Source organism: Entelurus aequoreus, linkage group LG02 (assembly GCF_033978785.1).
Source record: "Entelurus aequoreus isolate RoL-2023_Sb linkage group LG02, RoL_Eaeq_v1.1, whole genome shotgun sequence".
Lineage (NCBI taxonomy): Eukaryota > Metazoa > Chordata > Actinopteri > Syngnathiformes > Syngnathidae > Entelurus > Entelurus aequoreus.
Window position 1 is genome coordinate 44,870,614 of NC_084732.1, and position 19,314 is coordinate 44,889,927.

At 40.4% G+C, this 19,314-nt stretch overlaps 1 protein-coding gene across 1 annotated transcript in view; it reads left to right on the top strand.

Moving 5' to 3' along the window:
* cog4 (component of oligomeric golgi complex 4) overlaps window positions 1-19,314 on the top strand; it is a 26,340-nt gene continuing 7,026 nt past the window's right edge. Inside the window, exons 1-14 of the mRNA XM_062027434.1 lie at window positions 1-188; window positions 789-871; window positions 1,945-2,059; window positions 2,133-2,307; window positions 4,664-4,857; window positions 4,931-5,036; window positions 6,122-6,279; window positions 6,350-6,408; window positions 6,590-6,714; window positions 6,799-6,917; window positions 8,460-8,626; window positions 8,721-8,889; window positions 9,201-9,263; window positions 9,337-9,450. Of these exons, the coding sequence (XP_061883418.1) occupies window positions 45-188; window positions 789-871; window positions 1,945-2,059; window positions 2,133-2,307; window positions 4,664-4,857; window positions 4,931-5,036; window positions 6,122-6,279; window positions 6,350-6,408; window positions 6,590-6,714; window positions 6,799-6,917; window positions 8,460-8,626; window positions 8,721-8,889; window positions 9,201-9,263; window positions 9,337-9,450 (1,791 nt within the window). The 5' untranslated portion in view covers window positions 1-44. The remainder of the gene's footprint in view (window positions 189-788; window positions 872-1,944; window positions 2,060-2,132; window positions 2,308-4,663; window positions 4,858-4,930; window positions 5,037-6,121; window positions 6,280-6,349; window positions 6,409-6,589; window positions 6,715-6,798; window positions 6,918-8,459; window positions 8,627-8,720; window positions 8,890-9,200; window positions 9,264-9,336; window positions 9,451-19,314) is intronic.

The window sequence follows — 19,314 nt, forward strand, 5'->3', positions numbered from 1 at the left end:
TTGTGCCTAACAGACTTCGACGAGGAATTACTTTTTACGGCCAAATGTGGAAGATGGCTGACAGCGGGTCGCTCGCACCGAGACGATGCGGCTCTGGTAATCTGCCCTCTGTTAGTATGGACTCTATCTCGGCGCTGACGGAGCTGGAGGACCTGGAGAAAGTTTATCAGCAACTATGTGTTGAGGAGGTTGGAATAAAACGACATATAATGACATATATCCAGTATGTGGACGTGTACACTGTGGCCAGCTACGCTAGTTTAACTTCCGGTTGTCGGCTCGTGCTAAATGCTCTCTTTTACCTTTGAAGGAACATCAATACTGTAGTGTTTACATCCATAGTGGTCATTTTTGCTAATTCACGTTAGTATGTATGAAATATTGCAGAATAAAATCATCCATCTATCAATTTTCTACCGCGGTCGCAGTGTGTATGTTTTTTTAAATAAAAAAACAGTTTGTTTTTTTAGTGTGTAAATAATCCTGTCATAAAGTTATTGTGAAAATGCAATTAATATTATGCCAGCTAGTAATAATGGTATGCAGAATATAAATGTGTGTAAGCATATATTATATGCTTTCACCGACCACAACTTTAGGTTAACTGAGACAAGATGTGGAGAATATTGGCAAAAATATGTGTTAAACATGTTTGGTTGTACAGTAGTTACAAACTTGGTTATATTTATACTTATATACATAACCAGTACATTTCAGTACAGTACATTCGTATAATCCCAGTAGGAGTTCATGTTCCTCATTTGCTGTGTTGATTTTATTTCTTTTAGGAAGCAGTGGAGGCTGAGCTGGACCAGCTGGTGGGCCAGGAGGGAACGATTCACACAAAAATGCTGGCCCTTCAAAGAATGGGGTACAGTTTAAAAAAAAATACTGACTACGAACTGAAATGCTACATTTAATGGGGTCATATTATGACTTTTTCCCCACTTATAAAACACTTTATTGTGGTCTACTGTGTGTAATGCTGGTCCTTTGGTCAAAATATTGCATATATTATGTTTTACAGACCATCTTAAAGCTTCTTTTTGATGCACAGTTTGGTGGGCGGGCTTATTTTCGTGCCTCCCCTTTGAATGCGCCTTCTCCCCATCAGCCATGTTGTAATTTTTAGCACTTCCATATTTAGTCTACTGACAGATATATGTTTGAACAACACGCTATTTTGTATTAGAAATGGTAACAGCAGAGGATGCATGTGCATGTACGAGCCAGTATGCCCCACAACAACACAACAAAAGGTTAGAGAGACAAAAGGAACTTATTGACTACAGCGTCTGACTACAATGGTGGACTCGCACAAAGCTCTTCGGGTAAAACGTTATCATGTATGGCAATATCCACTGACGTCACCAATGCGAAAGACTTCACAAATGGAGCAAATTTGAAACGGCTCATTTGGAGCAAGTATGAAAGCAGGCAAGATTGTTTTATAAATATTTCCGCCATGCCTCCATGGTTTGACTTTAAATTTTCAGGAGTTATGCAGATCCCAAATACACTAAAACACATGCACCTGGGGATAGGTTGATTGGCGACACTAAATTGGCCCTAGTGCGTGGATGTGAGTATGAATGTTGTCTATCTGTGTTGGCCCTGTGATGAGGTGGCAATTTGTACAGGATTTACCCCGCCTTCCGTCCGAGTGCAGCTGGGATAGGCTCCAGCACCCCCGCGATCCCAAAAGGGACAAGCGGTAGAAAATGGATGGATGTACAAATAGGTAAGAAAAGTTGTTTTTGCATAATGGGTCCCCTTTTGGGTCTTATTGAGGTGATTTGTCATTCTTTTTGTTCTCTTCTTGGAAGGTTGTACGAAAAACTAATTTTGTTGTATTTTTTTAAGTGCAATGACAATAAAGTTCTATTGTACTAAGCCCTATTTGAGGGTGGGTGCTTGTCGTAATAACTGCTTCTGTCATTTCAGGCCCAACCTACAGTTGATTGGAGGAGATGCCAGCCAGCTGTCAGGCATGATCACATTTACCTGCAGCCTAGCAGAGAATGTCAGTCGCAAAGTCAGACAGCTAGATCTGGCGAAGGTACATTTATCAAAAGACGCTTTTTATATTCAAATGGTACTGATGCTTGTTTATGTTTTTTGTTTATTTTTAGACACGACTATATAATGTCATCCAGCGTGCTGATGACATACTTGATCTGAAGTTCTGTACGGATGGCGTGCAGACAGCTCTGCATAATGAAGATTACGAACAGGCAGCTGCTCACATCCACAGATACCTTTCTCTGGACCAGTCTGTCATTGAGCTGAGCAGGCAGGGAGAAGAAAGTAGGTGTCTTCCGGTTAACCTTTATACCGGACCCTTGATTCTCGTACTTACACCAAACAAGAAAATAGCAAGTAAGACACAATAATCAATGTATTGTTGAGAATTTGATGGATTGTGCAGAACCATTTATTCACTTAACGGGTTGAAGCATTGGAGGCACAACAGAGTGCACTACATGGCTAAAACCAGCAGAGGCGCTGTTGTTTGACTATCAACTGGTTTGTGGTTACCTTTGATGAGCATTCTTTTACTTGCTGCAAAACCCCTGGCAAGGAAACAGGAGTTCAGAACATTTACACAGAGATCCTCTCATCCTACAAGGAATAATATTTTAAAAATAACTTGTATTAGTTAATTAAGCACAACTTTGTCTGTCAATCTGTGTTGGTCCTGTGATGAGGTGGCGACTTTTCCTTCCGCCAGTGTGCAGCTGAGATAGGCTCCAGCACCCCCCGCGACCCCGTAAGGGATAAGCGGTAGAAAATGGATGGATGTATAGTCAAATACATAGCCCTAATAATTTGTTTATTAATTTTCATTGACATATGCCTATATATATATATATATTTTTTTTTTACTGTGGGCGGACCTGTTTATAAAATTGCATACGTGAATGTGGAGTGAATGAATAATGTGTTCTCACTTCTCTGTGAGCGCTTTGAGTATCGAGTCGATCGAAAAGCGCTGTATAAGTCTAATCAAATATTATTATTATTATATATATTTGTAATTTTTTTGGTTACCTTTTTTTTAGCAACACTGCCAGGAAGAAACATTATAAAGTCATAGAGAAATTTCTTAAGCCCAAAAATTATGACTAAAGTGGTGAAACTATATTTTCATTTGCACTTTAATGTTATTGACAGTTGAGTTCAGAAACATATTCATTATTAATTTAGTTTAGTTATTTTAGCACAACATAATTTAATGTAAATCTGTTTTTCGCCTGAGCTCAGTTGTTAGTCCCTCCTTATGCTGTACATTTGGTTAGTACTTATCTTTTTAATCAGCATGACCTAAGTCCAAGGTTTATGTGTTACATTAAATAATATTTGTGATTAACACATGGTTTTATATCATTTGACAAGGTTGTATACTGTAAGTAGGTTTGATATAATTGTTGAATATGATTAAAATCAAGAGTAAGATTACTAATTCAGTTTTGATATTTCATTGGACCCTGGGCCCCTCTGCAGTGGAAAACTTGGGCCCCAAGGTCAAAAAGGTTAAAGGGGAACTGCACATTTTGAGGGGGAATTTTGCCTATCGTTCACAATTATTATGAAAGACATGACTTTGAACGTTATTTGTATTTTTTTTTCATTCCAAATATTAAAAAAATGCGATCAAAAGTCAGCTTACAATGGAACCTATGGGAGCTGCTCTATTTCGTCTATAAAGCCCTTAAAAAAACATCCAAACGCTTCCATTGAGGTTTTATATACATGATGTAAGTATGTATGTAATGTAGTAACTGGCACAATTAATAACAACATTTATTATTTACATATTTTGATAATTTTAAGCATACGTGGTGCATTAATTTAAAAAACGCATCACAACGTTTCTTTTTTTTCCCTCATGACTGATTACTGCTCACTGCAGACTTTGTGAGAGCCAACAAACATAATAAAACATCACTTGCTGTTCAATGTCTGCTGTCATTAGGGTGCCGAGTGCTAGGATGATCATATATTACTATATAGATGAAGAATGACTCAAAATCCTCACAAAGAAATGGTGTGGGGAGTTTGGAGGGACCAAGCGGCTTTTCCTGTCGTTCTCGCCATTTTCGGGTCCTAAATGGCTGTCAAAGTGTACCGACTTTTCGGAATACGTCCTCGGACTTCTTCTGTCCAGGTGAGATGCATGATTTATAATCTATAAACTTCCAGGGAGCAATCATTCCAGTCGATTTATGTCAAAATTGTACACAGGCTTGTGATCACAGCGCCCCTCTAAATAGTTTGTCTGCATCAGCCCTTATAATAACAATATCACTAATACCTGGTTAATATTCAAGTCACAAAATGCGAATGGAATATTTTTGGCGGTTTTTGAATGGTTATTTATTGGATTTTATGTGCGAAATAGAGGACCTCCCATTGGCTCCACTGTAAGCAGACTTTTATTTATGTTTACTTACAAGTTAGAATGCATAAATAAATTAAAAAAATAATGATTGTGAACGATAGGCAAAATTCCCCAAAAAAGTGCAGTTCCCCTTTAAGAACCACTCTTCTAGTGTACCTTGTTGTGGCTTCTGAATGTATGTTTAACACAAATCAGATAAAGTGCACGTCTGAGTTTGGCATTAAATTATTTGCCTAAAATAGTAAGACTCTTGTTGCGCAGGTAGTGCTGTGGATGCCAGTCTGTTACTGCTACAAGAGGCTGAGCAGAAACTGAAGGTTATCGTCGGCAAAAAGTTGGATGAAGCTGTGGCTGCAGTAGACCTGCCGCAGGTGGAGAGGTTTTTCAAGATCTTTCCTCTGTTGGGCCTCCACCAGCAGGGCCTCACTCGCTTCGGAAAATATCTCTGCAGTCAGGTCAGTACGGATGGTAATGCGTTGTGACAAGAGTGCATAAATACGAATGACTCACACCCATTGTTCCACAAAGCTTGCCTCCAAAGCTGATGAGAACCTGCTGTTGGCAACAGGAGGAGACCTGAGCGACAAAAGAGCTCCACTCGTATTTGCGGATACTCTGACACTTTTGCTAGAAGGTGAGCATACACAAGAAATGCTATACTTACCACAGCATATAAAGTAGTGTGCAAAATTCCTTCACTAGCTTTAGTTGTTGCAATAATTTGTATAGCAGGATATTTCCATAAGAAATGCACATAACAACTGTAGATGAGTGGCACAGGGTAGAACCCATTCAATAAATAAAGGTGCGGATACAATAATTTATATTTGCCGATCAGTCACTATGGCATGGCGGTCATTTTTCATGAACCAGGTAGTTGCCTGTTAACTAGCAAATAATTGGACACACAATGCTGAATTATCTGGGCATATTTATTTTACAATTTGGCTTGGTGGAGATATGTACTGTTTTTAGTGACTGTCTAGTTATGTATGGCCATCATAGTTGTGCTACAATATTAAAGGATGCACAGTGCATGCCTTGGCCAATATTAAGTCAATTAATCGAACAATATTTTAAAAATGAACTCGATCATTTTGCCAGCATCGAAAACATTTCCATGTTCCACGCTCTTGTCAGTCTTCCACAATCGTCTTTGTGAGTGGACGCGAAACTGCTAGCTTCTGACAGGAGGCAGAGTATCGTCGAGTCATGCCCCGCTAGTGAAAAGCACTGCAAAGTAACACAAATCAGGAGAAAAAAACCAAGTTTGCAAAGCCAAATGTAACACTACGGGAATAATTCAGTTTCAAACCGTGAGCAAGATGAGCTCATCAAATTTATTGTAAAGTGATGGCAACAACAAAAAAACAACCCTATTTTTCCAAAAGGGGAAACTGGACAGAAACGCTAACAGAAATTGAGAGTCCATTTTATTTATACATTTTGTTTACTTGCTTTGGATAATTAAAAGTTGTTAACCTTCGAATTTCAATGGTAAACAAGAAATATGAGAAATACAAGTTTATTGCATTTGAAAGGGTTACTTGCATTGTTATTATTATACTATGATTACATTAGTGATTAAATTGGTCTCAAAATAGTGCTGACACTAATATTGTTAATCATCAATCATTTATGGAACAATATCTTAGCCTAGCACAGTACTCTATGTAATGTTATGTACTGTCTATATTAAACTTACCTGATTACTTGCAGGCATTGCTCGCGTCGTTGAGACGCATCAGCCCATCGTAGAGACGTATTACGGTCCAGGCCACCTGTATACTCTCATTACACATTTGCAGCAAGAATGTGACCAGCAGGCACAGAAGATAGTAGACAAGTTCATTCAGCAGCGGGAATACCGCAACAAGGTGTGCAACGCAGGTCTTATGCATGGTCTAAAGGTTTTATATTGTGTCACCCACTGAACGGTTGCTGTAGTTTCAGGTTGTCCAAAGCAGCATGATGAAGAGCATGCCTGGGGAGAGGATCGAGCCCAGGTAATTTAATTTAACATTGTTTCCTCTCAATAATCGCAATAATAAGAGCTGTATCAAAAAGTCGGCCTCCACAAATATATTATTGCTCAGTTTCTATTGATGCTGTCAGAAAAAATATATCTTATTGTTATGTATTTTCGCCACTATTTTATTTTCAATCCTTTTATTCATACATCAACAGAGAGATGGATCCTGTATTAGCAGAAGTCACCTTAATGAATGCTAGGGCGGAGCTTTACCTGCGTTTTCTGCGTCGGCGTATGTTGGCAGACTTTGAAGTTGGCGATGCTCAGAGCGTCACACCAGGTAAGCGAGCATGTGTTGTGTCAATTTGTCATGTAGAATTTAATTGATCATTTGATTTAAAATGTGTGAGCTTTTGCAACCCAGAGCATCAGCAGAATGTGGAGACGCTGCTGAAACATTGCGTGCTCAGCAGGAACATGCAGGAGCTGATTGGCTATTACATACCAATGGAGGAATACTACATGAGGGAGTCTGTAAACAAGGTCTACTACTCTGTTTTATGGCTAATTGTGATCCATTGCTGGTAGACTCTAATATTTGATGAGATCCAATACAAGAGTTGTATCAAATATATGAAAACAGAAGAAAACGAACACAGTCTAAGCGTACTATAAATAACTAGGGTTTCTGTAGGTCATTAAAAAGCATTAAAGTCATTACATGGATTTTGTGAAAATTAAGGTCGTAAATAACATTAACAAGCAGTAAATACAATGTCAAAAGGCTTTAAAAAATGTCATATCTGCAATTGGCAACAAAAAGACAACAGAACAAACCACCCAAATCAGTTTTTCCAAATGGGAGAAATTTGTTATATATTTTATGTTATGTTATATATTGTTAAATATGTTTACCTGTTTAGAATAATTAAATTATACACCTTCCAATTGCAGTAGTACAAATACTATAGTAATGAAAAATATGTTTATTGCATTTGAAAGGGTTACAAAACCTATTTTTGGTTGGTGACGTATACACACATCAACTAAGCATTGAGATGGTCTAAAAACGTGTGTATAAAAAAAATATGTATATATATTAATTTTTTTATCAATTAAAACAAATGTATTTTTGAAAATTATGTATTAATTCAGAAACAAAAATATATAAAAGTTGTGATTCGGATACAAATATATTTTTTGAGCACCCCTAATTTTTGTCTGTTATCTGTTATTGGAGACTGTACGCTTATTTAAAGAGTAGTTGAAAATAATTTTCCCCTTTGTGAAAGACCAGCAGCCGCCACAGGTTCCAGAAACCCAAAAATACTAGCACAAAACACATTTTATGAAGAATAATCATAGTTGTACATGCAGAAAACTATGTGCAATACAAATAAATGATGAATGAAATAAATTAACATTTAACATCACTTTTACCTTAATTTAAACTTGTTGACGAAGACAGGGAACCTAGACGGAGAGGTAGGATAATTCAATAGTGTTTTTAACCTTCTTTATCAAAGTACTGTTAGTCTGTCACCTTCAACTTTCTTTGGCCCCATTGTGGATTATTTTGCAGCCGTACTTGATAAATAAATGTATAGAGACTGAGTCACCAACACGTAGAATTATTTGTTTGAGCACTGGATTCCACTGAATAACACAAAGGCAAATGGACAAGTTTGTAACCAAGACGGTATACAAAAACCGAGGTACCACAGTACCGCCCTATTAACTTCAGAATTCTGATACAACTCTTGTATTGCATGATCCAATTAAATTGTGGTGGGGATGGTGTATTGGATTATCCCTTAGTTCAGAGAGTTTCCAAGGTGCCATAAGACTTATGGCGAGGCGTAGCAGCTTGAGAAAATAAAGAAAAAGTATTGTTTAAATTTGCTGAGCTAACTTGATTTTTAGTTTCGAAGCTTCTTACATTGAAAAAGTAAGCATAAAACTAAGCAGAAAAGGTTTTCTGGGGAAGGCCATAGATGCAGTGGAACGATTGCATTATAATGTGTTTTCTTGATAGACACACATTTTAGTCTTTTGTAATACTGTATGTCTATTGACATTTTCCAGGCTGTTACAATGGATACCTATGAGAAAGGTCAGCTGACTTCCAGCATGGTGGATGATTGCTTCTACATCGTAAAAAAGTGCATCAGTCGAGCTCTGTCCAGCTCCAGTATCGACTGCCTGTGTGCAATGATCAACCACGCCAACTCGGTGCTGGAATCCGACTTTAGGTTCCCATATTTGAAGCACTTTCATACACGACTACTCAACTTTTTTTTCATTCGTTGTTGTCTCACCCTTGTGTCCCTCCACCCAACCTCTTAGGGAGGTGCTGTACAACAAACTGCGCCAGGGCTTCCCTGCGACCACGCTGCAGGACATCCAGCGTGGCGTCAGTAGTGCCGTCAGCCTGATGCAGAGCAGCTTGCAGCAGGGAAAGTTCAACACAGAATTCAACATCGAGAGCACTGAAAATGCCAAAGCTGCCTTTTTGGTGAGACCATTACTTAAACAATTAAATGAGAAATAATCTAAAAGAGTGAGTGTATGAACGTTTTGTCTAAAAAATTGTAAAAAAAAAATAGAACTAGTATTTTATGAGCTTTATTTGCATAGCAGTGTAATGTTTGTATTTCTTAAAACCAAGGTTGTTTGTCTAGATGTGCCCTGGTGACCAATCCAGGGTGTACCCCACCTGGGATAGGCTCCAGCTCATCCTCGTGACCCTAATGATGACAAGCGAAATGTACTATCACCATAGTGGGGACTGGAGCTTTCTGACTTTGATGTTTATTTTGATTTCAGGTGACTCTCAACAATGCTGAAGTATGCAGCGAGAACGTCTCCACTCTGAAGAGAAACCTTGAGGTAAGTTTGATTAAATATGTACCTCAGGTAGTCTCCTTTTCTTGTCCGCTTAATCTAAACATCTGGTGTGCAGAACGACTGCTCCAAGCTGTTCAGTCAGGGGCCCGGTTCTGGTGACCAAGCCAAGATCGAAAGCTGCTTGTCGGACCTTGTCAACACATCTACAAAGTTCAAGGACCTTTTGCAGGTTGGAGAAAAAAAGTCATTAGAGCGCTGGAGCTTATTGTGCAGTATAAGTACTGGCAGTAGATGGCAAAAGTGATCTGTTGTCAAAAGAGAACTGCATTTTTTGTGGGAATTTTGTCTGTGATTCTCAATTGTTATGTAAGAAAATAACACCTATTTAAAAAAATTTTTTAGATGCCTTCTAACTTCTGAATAATTGTTAGCAAAGGTCAGTTAACAATAGACCTTTGAGATTTGCTCAATTCTGCCTGTAAAGCGCTCAGAAAAAACATCCAGAAGCTTCCATCAACGTTTTATATACACTCTGTAATTATACATGTAATGTAGTAACAGGCACATTATTAACATGTAATATTTACGTATTTTGCTCATTTTAAGCACAGAGCTGCATATGAATTTCACAGACACATCACAGTGTTTGCTATTTCCTTCAACAATAACAACAACACTATTACTCACGGCAGATTTTGTGAGAGACAACAAAGGCTATTTTGGGAAAAACAAGGATCCAGCACCTTATATTTTTTAGCCTGAATATAAGGAGGATGAGCTGCAAGTTTTAGAAGCTGTTTTCTAATCAGATTTAACTTTATTTAAATACTGAGCACCAAGTAGCACTTTTGCTAAGCACTAGGTAAGAAGTATAAACTACGAACATTATAAAACAATCACTTACTGTACGATGTCTGCTCTGACTGAGATGCCGACTGATAAGATGTTGATAAATAATTAATCATAATCCTCACAAAAGGTTAAACAAAAAAGTGCCTCAAACAAGCATCTTTTTGTGTTTTTCTCGCCACATCTTTGTGTATAAGGGAAATGTCAAAGTTGACCAACTTCTCGATTTATGGCCACATCTTTGTACTATACAAGTGGGAGGCATGATACATAATATAGAATTAACTTTCACCAACTCAGAGGCGATGCAGCAGCTCACTGGTTCAATATGTCAGTCTAGCAGCATTCGCTGGTTAGTGCTCTGTGATCACGGCATGACTAAAAATAGTTTGTCTGCATTAGCACTTATAATACCAATATTGTGAATATTTGATTAATATTTAGGTCACAAAATGTAAATGGATTATTGTTGGCGATTTTTGGATGTTTTTAGAGGGCTTCATTTGCGCAATAGAGTACTCCCATTAGCTGCATTGTTAGCCACCTTGTATTTGCCATATTTTAAAAATTAGAATGCATTGGAAAAAAACAAAAACACGTGTTTTTGTGTTAGATTGGGATTGGGAATGATAGACAAAATCCAAATAAGGTGCAGTTACCCTTTAAGGATTAGCATCAATGAAGTACACTATATTGCCAAAAGTATTCGAATCGATCAGAATCAGGTGTCCTAATCACGCCCGGCCACATGTGTATAAAATCAAGCACTTAGGCATGGAGACTGTTTCTACAAACATTTGTGAAAGAATGGGCCGCTCTCAGGAGCTCAGTGATTTCCAGCGTGGAACTGTCATAGGATGCCACCTGTGCAACAAATCCAGTCGGGAAATTTCCCCGCTCCTAAATATTACAAAGTCAACTGTCGGCTTTATTATAAGAAAATGGAAGAGTTTGGGAACAACAGCAACTCAGCCACCAAGTGTTAGGCCACGTAAACTGACAGAGGGGTCAGCGGATGCTAAAGCGCCTAGTGCAAAGAGGTCGCCGACTTTCTGCACAGTCAGTGGCTACAGAGCTCCAAACTTCATGTGACCTTCCAAATAGCCCACGTACAGTACACAGAGAGCTTCATGAAATGGGTTTCCATGGCCGTGCAGCTGTATCTAAGCCATACATTTCCAAGTCCTATGCAAAGCGTCGGATGCAGTGGTGTTAAGCACGTCGCCACTGGACTCTAAAGCAGTGGAGACGCGTTCCCTGGAGGGATGAATCACGCTATTCCATCTGGAAATCTGATGGACGAGTCTGGGTTTGGAGGTTGCCAGGAGAACGGTACATTTTGAACTGCATTGTGCTGAGTGTGAGGAATTATGGTGTGGGGTTGTTTTTCAGGAGTTGGGCTTGCCCCCTTTCCAGTGAAATTACCTTTGAATGCTACAGGATACCAAAACATTTTGAACAATTCCATGCTCCCAACCTTGTGGGAACAGTTTGGAGCGGGCCCCTTCCTCTTCTAACATGACTGTGCACCAGTGCACAAAGCAAAGTCCATAAAGACATGGATGAAATAGTCTGTTGTGGATGAACTTGACTGGCCTGCACAGAGTCCTGACCTGAACCCGATAGAACACCTTTAGGATGAATTAGAACGGAGACTGAGAGCCAGGCCTTCTTGACCAACCTCACCAATGCGCTTTTGGAAGAATGGTCGAAAATTCCTATAAACACATTCCGCAACCTTGTGGACCGAGTTGAAGCTGTAATAGCTGCAAAAGGTGGACCGACATCATATTGAACCCTCTGGGTTATGAATGGGATGGCACTTCAAGTTCATATGTGACTCAAAGCAGGTGGCCAAATACTTTTGGCAAATAGTGTATGACTCTAGTGGTAAAGCTGTATTTTATTTTTCGTCAGTTATTTGAGTTTAGGATTTATGACTTCTTGTGCAATATATTTGGTTAGTGTTCATTTTTTCTAATCAGCCAAACCTAAGCCTAATATCCATCCATTTTCTACCGCTTGTCCCTTTTGGGGTCGCGGGGGGTCGCTGGAGCCTATCTCAGCTACAATCGGGCAGAAGGCGGGGTACACCCTGGACAAGTCGCCACCTCATCACAGGGCCAACATAGATAGACAGACAACATTCACAATCACATTCACACACTAGGGCCAATTTAGTGTTGCCAATCAACCTATCCCCAGGTGCATGTTTTTAGAGGTGGGAGGAAGCCATAGTACCCGGAGGGAACCCACGCAGTCACGGGGAGAACATGCAAACTCCACACAGAAAGATCCCGAGCCCGGGATTGAACTCAGGACTACTCAGGACCTTCGTATTGTGAGGCAGATGCATTAACCCCTCTTCCACCGTGCTGCCTGAACCTAATATTTATGTGTTAAATTATAATTTTTTTGTGATTAACACATAATTTAATATCATTTGACAAGGTTGTAAGATGTAAGTAGGTTAGATACAATTATTGAATTAATAAAATAAAGAGTAAGATTACTAATTCAGTGTTGATATTTGAGTGGACCCTCTGTGGTAGAAAGGTTGGGCCCCGAGGTCAAAAAGTTAAGAATCCCTGTTTTACTATATTCTGTATATAAAATACATATTTTCAGTGTCAAGCAAAACTGAGCCTTGTATTTTGTTGGATCATACTTGGATTGTGCAGGTACAGTCATCCTTAGTTTAATTGCTGTTAATTGGTTCCGGATAATAGGATTTCCGCCAAGTAGGAATTCCATCCATTCATCCATTTTCTACCGCTTGTTTCTTTTGGGGTCGCGGGGGGTGTTGGAGCCTATCTCAGCTGTATTCGGGCGGATGGCGGGGTACACCCTGGACTAGTCGTCACCTCATCACCTTTTAGCAATGTAGTGTATTTTTGTCTTTTACTTTCTCATACTTATCCAGTTCAAGTTAGCTGGAGCCTTTTCTAGCTGACTTTGGATGGATTAAACTCTGGACTGTTCACCAGTCAAGCACATATCCATCCATCCATCCATTTTTTACCGCTTGTCCCTTTTGGGGTCACGGGGGGTGCTGGAGCCTCTCAGCAAACAAGCATTTTTCTTCTGTCATGTTTGAGTTTGAGTTTATTTCGAACATGCAAGCATACAACATGATACATCACAATTTCCAGTTTCTCTTTTCAACATGTTCGAAAAGGAGTAGGAAGAAGCAGAGCTTATTTAATCCTACCCCTTTTCTTTTACATAACAGTTGCTAAAACTTTTGTTCACTTCCTGTTCTCAATTTATTCACAATATACTCCATAACTAATCACAATAAAAATAAATAAATAAATAATAATTGGTGAAGTAAGTTAAATTTGTAAATATGTTAGTTATATAAAACAATGTCAAAAATGTTAATATGAAATAAATATAGCCCTGAATGTTCAATAATAAGGTTGCTTTAATAAATTTAACAATGTGTACAACTAGCTACACCCCTTAAAGCTACTGAAACCCACTACTACCGACCACGCAGTCTGATAATTTATATATCAATGATGAAATCTTAACATTGCAACACATGCCAATACCGCCGGGGTAACTTATAAAGTGCAATTTTAAATTTCACGCTAAACTTCCGGTTGAAAACGTCTTTGGATGATGACGTATGCGCGTGACGTAGCCAGTGAAACAGAAGTATCGGTACCCCATTGAAAACAATACAAAATAGCTCTGTTTTCATCTCATAATTCCACAGTATTCTGGACATCTGAGTTGGTGAATCTTTTGCAATTTGTTTAATGAACAATGGAGACTGCAAAGAAGAAAGTTGTAGGTGGGATCGGTGTATTAGCGGCTGGCTGTAGCAACACAACCAGGAGGACTTACTTGGATAGCAGACGCGCTAGCCGACGCTAGCCGCCAACCGCACGGATGATCGGGTGAAGTCCTTCGTCGCACCGTCGATCGCTGGAACGCAGGTGAGCACGGGTGTTGATGAGCATATGAGGGATGGCTGGCGTAGGTGGAGCGCTAATGTTTTTATCATAGCTCTGTGAGGTCCGGTTGCTAAGTTAGCTTCAATGGCGTCGTTAGCAACAGCATTGTTAAGCTTTGCCAGGCTGAGAATTATTAACCGTGTAGTTACATGTCCATGGTTTAATAGTATTGTTGATCTTCTGTCTATCCTTCCAGTCAGGGATTTATTTATTTTGTTTCTATCTGCATTTGAGCCAGATGTTATCACGTTAGCTCAGTAGCTAAAGATCTTCGCCGATGTATTGTCGTGGGGATAAAAGTCACTGTGAATGTCCATTTCACGTTCTCAACTCTCATTTTCAAGAGGATATAGTATCCGAGGTGGTTTAAAATACAAATCCGCGATCCACAATAGAAAAAGGAGAGAGTGTGGAATCCAATGAGCCAGCTTGTACCTAAGTTACGGCCAGAGCGAAAAAATATATGTCTTGCACTGCATTCTAGTCCGTCACTCTAACGTTCCTCATCCACGAATCTTTCATCCTCGCTCAAATTAATGGGGTAATCGTCGCTTTTTCGGTCCGAATCGCTCTAGCTGCATTGAAAACAATAGGAAAATATGAGGAGGCGAACAACTGACTACATCACGCTACTTCCGATAGGGGCAAGGCTTTTTTTTATCAGAGACCAAAAGTTGCGAACTTTATCGTCGTTGTTCTATACTAAATCCTTTCAGCAAAAATATGGCAATATCGCGAAATGATCAAGTATGACACATAGAATGGATCTGCTATCCCCGTTTAAATAAAAACATTTCATTTCAGTAGGCCTGTAACAAAAATGCAAAATGGTTTGTCTTAACTAGATAGCAGCAAACCTAGCATCGAACACTTCACGCAACACAGACATCATAAGATCATCAAAGCTCACCTTTAAGCATTCACACCATACTTGCCAACCTTGAGACCTCCGAATTCAGGGGGGGGTTGTTGTTAGCGGGGGGTGTATATTGTAGCGGAGGAGTTAGTGCTGCAAGGGGTTCTGGGTATTTGTTCTGTTGTGTTTATGTGGTGTTACGGTGCGGATGTTCTCCCGAAATGTCTTTGTCATTCTTGTTTGGTGTGGGTTCACAGTGTGGCGCATATTTGTAACAGTGTTAAAGTTGTTTATATGGTCACCCTCAGTGTGACCTGTATGGCTGTTAATCAAGTATGCATTGCATTCACTTATGTGTGTGTGAAAGCCGCATATATTATGTGATTAGGCCGGCACGCTGTTTGTATGGAGGAAAAGCGGACGTGACGACAGGTTGTAGAGGACGCTGAAGGCAGTGCCATTAAGGCACGCTCCCAATAATGTTGTCTGGGTGGACATCTGGAGAAATTCGGGAGAATGGTTGCCCCGGGAGGTTTTCGGGAGGGGCACTGAAATTCGGGAGTCTCCCAGGAAAATCGGGAGGGTTGGCAAGTATGATTCACACACAGTACCAACATTTTGGAACAAGAACGATGTGATTGGATAAAGGTAAATATATAATAATTATATATGTGGCAGCATAGAAGAAAGTTATGTACACGTTTCACTTTTGCATCTCATTGCACATAACTGTTGTGCGTTCAAGGACCGCCGATTAAATTTAGAAACAGTGGCTTTAATAGTTTTTTAAGAAATGGGGAGACTTAACTCCTAGGAGATGCACTAATACAAATATAATCATAATGAAAAATATGTATTATTTTGATACGTAAGTAATCACCCATTGATGATAACCCTGTATCAGATCATCTTTACACTCTGAAGTAAAGGGAAATATGAATTGTGTAATCATATTTAAGTGAATATATAGAGAATGATGATTATTTGAAATCATATTTTGACCACTTTTATTTAATTTTCTGGCCCCATTTTTTTGTTAGTTGTTTGACAAAACCAAATTATTTTGTGGGTTTATCTCTACATCTGTTCCAGATATGTTAATCTCATCTTTTAAAAAGTCATAAACCTATGTAAGTAGAATTGTCTAACATCAACTTATATATATCAATATTATATTACCGTAATACATATGCATATGTTAATAAATATACAAATACAAATGTGATATACAAATAAATAAATAATTTATATAAAGAAACGCGCATTTGTAAATATATTTTTGAGATTTGAAAATATATACAAATAAAATGTATTAATATAAAAATGTGACATACAAATAAATCAAGAATTTTTATAAATAAACATGTATTTGTTAATGTATTTTTGAGATTTGAATATAAATATGCTTGATTTCGTAGTTGTATTTGTATTAAATTTGCAAGTGCGGATCGCTTTTTTTTTTGTGTTGATGAGACATTCCTCCCAGGTGCACAAATAAATGTGACCTACACACTCTCCTGAACAACCAGCAGAGGGCACTGCAGCCAGAGCGGTCTCGGTCACAGAGCATTACAATGCATTATATGCAAAATGCCCGAAGTGCTCTGCACAAAAACAATCCACGTCTTTACAGAGAGAATGCACAACGGGCCTGAGCTTGCTAACATTAGCATTGTATTAGCTCATGCTAATTTATCCAGTTAATCTGAAAGACCGTGCTAGCTGCTTATTTTATTGTATCAATGCCGTTTAATGACCTTGTTCCGATGTAGATACTGATCTCTTATCTATGACCGAGACCACTTTGGCTGCAGTGCCCTCTGCTGGTTGTTCAGAGGAGTGTGTAGGTCACATTTAATTGTGCGTCTGGTTTGTGGGAGGAATGTCTCATCGACACAAAAGCAAAAAAGTGATCCACATATGCAAATTCAATACAAATACAAAATCAAGCACATTTATATTCAAATGTCAAAAATATATTTACAAATAAACGTTTATACAAATTATTGATTTATTTGTATTTCACATTTTTATATTTATAAATTTTATTTGTATATATTTTCAAATCTCAAAAAATATATTTACAAATACGCGTTTATTTATACAAACCATGTATTTATTTGTATATCACATTATATCACGGAGACTTGGCTGAGCGCAAGTGTCCCGGACAGCGCGCTTCAACTGGAGGGCTTTCATCTTCTCCGCGCGGACCGAGACGCGGCGCTCTCTGGCAAAAAAAGAGGCGGTGGACTCTGCTTCTTTATCAACAACAGCTGGTGTACAGACGTGATTTCCAGACACTGTTCTTCTTCTCTGGAATATTTCTTCATGCACTGTAAACCCTTTTACTCACCGCGTGAGATTGTTTCATTCATTCTCGTGGCTGTTTACATCCCGCCCGGCGCGGACGTGTGTGACGCTCAGCGCGCGCTCGCAGGACAGATCTTACATGTGGAACGGTCTTTTCCTGACTCTCTTGTTATCGTGCTTGGTGACTTTAACAAGGGAAATTTGAGCCAGGAATTACCAAAGTATAGACAGTTTATTAAAGGCCCGACCAGAGAGGAGGACACGCTGGATCACTGCTACACTACATTGAGCAAGGCTTTTCATGCAGTCCCGCGCACTGCACTTGGACTATCAGATCACGTGATGGTGCACTTAATCCCTTCATACAGACAGAGACTGAAACTGGCTAAACCTGTTATGAGGAACATTAAGTGTTTCACCGCCGAGTCTGTGGACGAGTTGCATGCTTGTTGGGAAACGACAGACTGGGAGGCATTTGGAGCGGCCACGAACAATCTGGACGAGTATACGGACACTGTGACCTCATACATACACTTCAATGAGGCGCGCATCATTCCAATGCGCACCAGGGTTTGTTATAACAACGACAAGCCCTGGTTCACACCCAAGCTCCGACAGCTGCGCAAGAAGAAGGAGGCTGCGTGGAGAAGCGGGGACCGAAGTACATACAGAGAAGCGAAGTACCACTTCACCAGGGAAGTGGAGAAAGCTAAATCTGTGTACTCTAACCGTCTACAGGAACAGTTCCGCTCCAATAATTCTGCGGCAGTTTGGAGAGGTCTAAGGGCCCTTACGAACTATAAGCCCAAAACCCCCCAGGCCCTGAATGACCGGACTCTCGCTCAGGGCCTCAACACACATTACTGTCGTCATGAACGGCCTTCAGCTCATCAAAGCCATGCTCCCCCCACCATCACCCTCCCCACCAATGCCAGCACTTCATTAAAGGAGTTAAAGGACTCAAAGGACTCCAATGACATCACAGGACTCCAAAAACATCATAAGACTGTAAAGACCCTCTCCATCAAAGAAGAGGATGTACGCCGGCAGTTCTTGAAGCTGAATACGCGGAAGGCCCCCGGGCCGGATGGTGTCTCCCCCTCCACTCTCAGACACTGTGCGGACCAGCTGGCTCCTGTCTTCACTGACATTTTTAACACCTCTCTGGAGCTATGCCGCGTGCCGTCCTGCTTTAAGACCTCTACCATTGTCCCTGTCCCCAAGAAAGCACGGATCACAGGACTAAATGACTACAGGCCGGTCGCGCTGACGGCTGTGGTCATGAAGTCCTTTGAGCGCTTGATCCTGCCCCACCTCAAGGACATCACCGCCCCCCTCCTGGACCCACTGCAGTTCGCCTACAGAGCCAACAGGTCTGTGGATGATGCAGTGAACCTGGCCCTCCACTTCATCCTGGAGCATCTGGACTCCCCAGGAACCTACGCTAGGATCCTGTTTGTGGACTTCAGCTCTGCCTTCAACACCATCCTCCCTGGACTGCTACGAGACAAGCTCTACCAGCTCAGCGTGCCCGACTCCCTCTGCAGTTGGATTAATTACTTCCTGACAGACCGAAGACAGCACGTACGGCTGGGGAAGATTGTCTCGGACAGTCGAACCACAAACACTGGTACTCCTCAGGGCTGTGTACTCTCCCCCTGGCTCTTCTCCCTGTATACAAACTGCTGCACCTCCAGTCACCAATCCGTAAAACTGCTCAAGTTTGCGGATGACACCACCCTCATCGGGCTCTTCTCGAATGGCGATGAGTCTGCCTACAGGAGAGAGGTGGACCGGCTGACGTCCTGGTGCAGCCTCAACAACCTGGAGCTGAACGCCCAGAAAACAGTGGAGATGATCATGGACTCCAGGAAAGTCACAGCCCCACCATCCCCCCTCACCCTGATTGACTCTCCCACCCCCGTCCCCATTGTGGACTCCTTCCGTTTCTTGGGCACCACCATCACCCAGGACCTCAAGTGGGAGCTGACCATCAGCTCCCTCATCAAGAAGACCCAGCAGAGGATGTACTTCCTGCGGCAGCTGAGGAAACTTAAGGTGCCGACCGAGATGCTGGTGCAGTTTTACTCAGCCATCATAGAGTCCATCC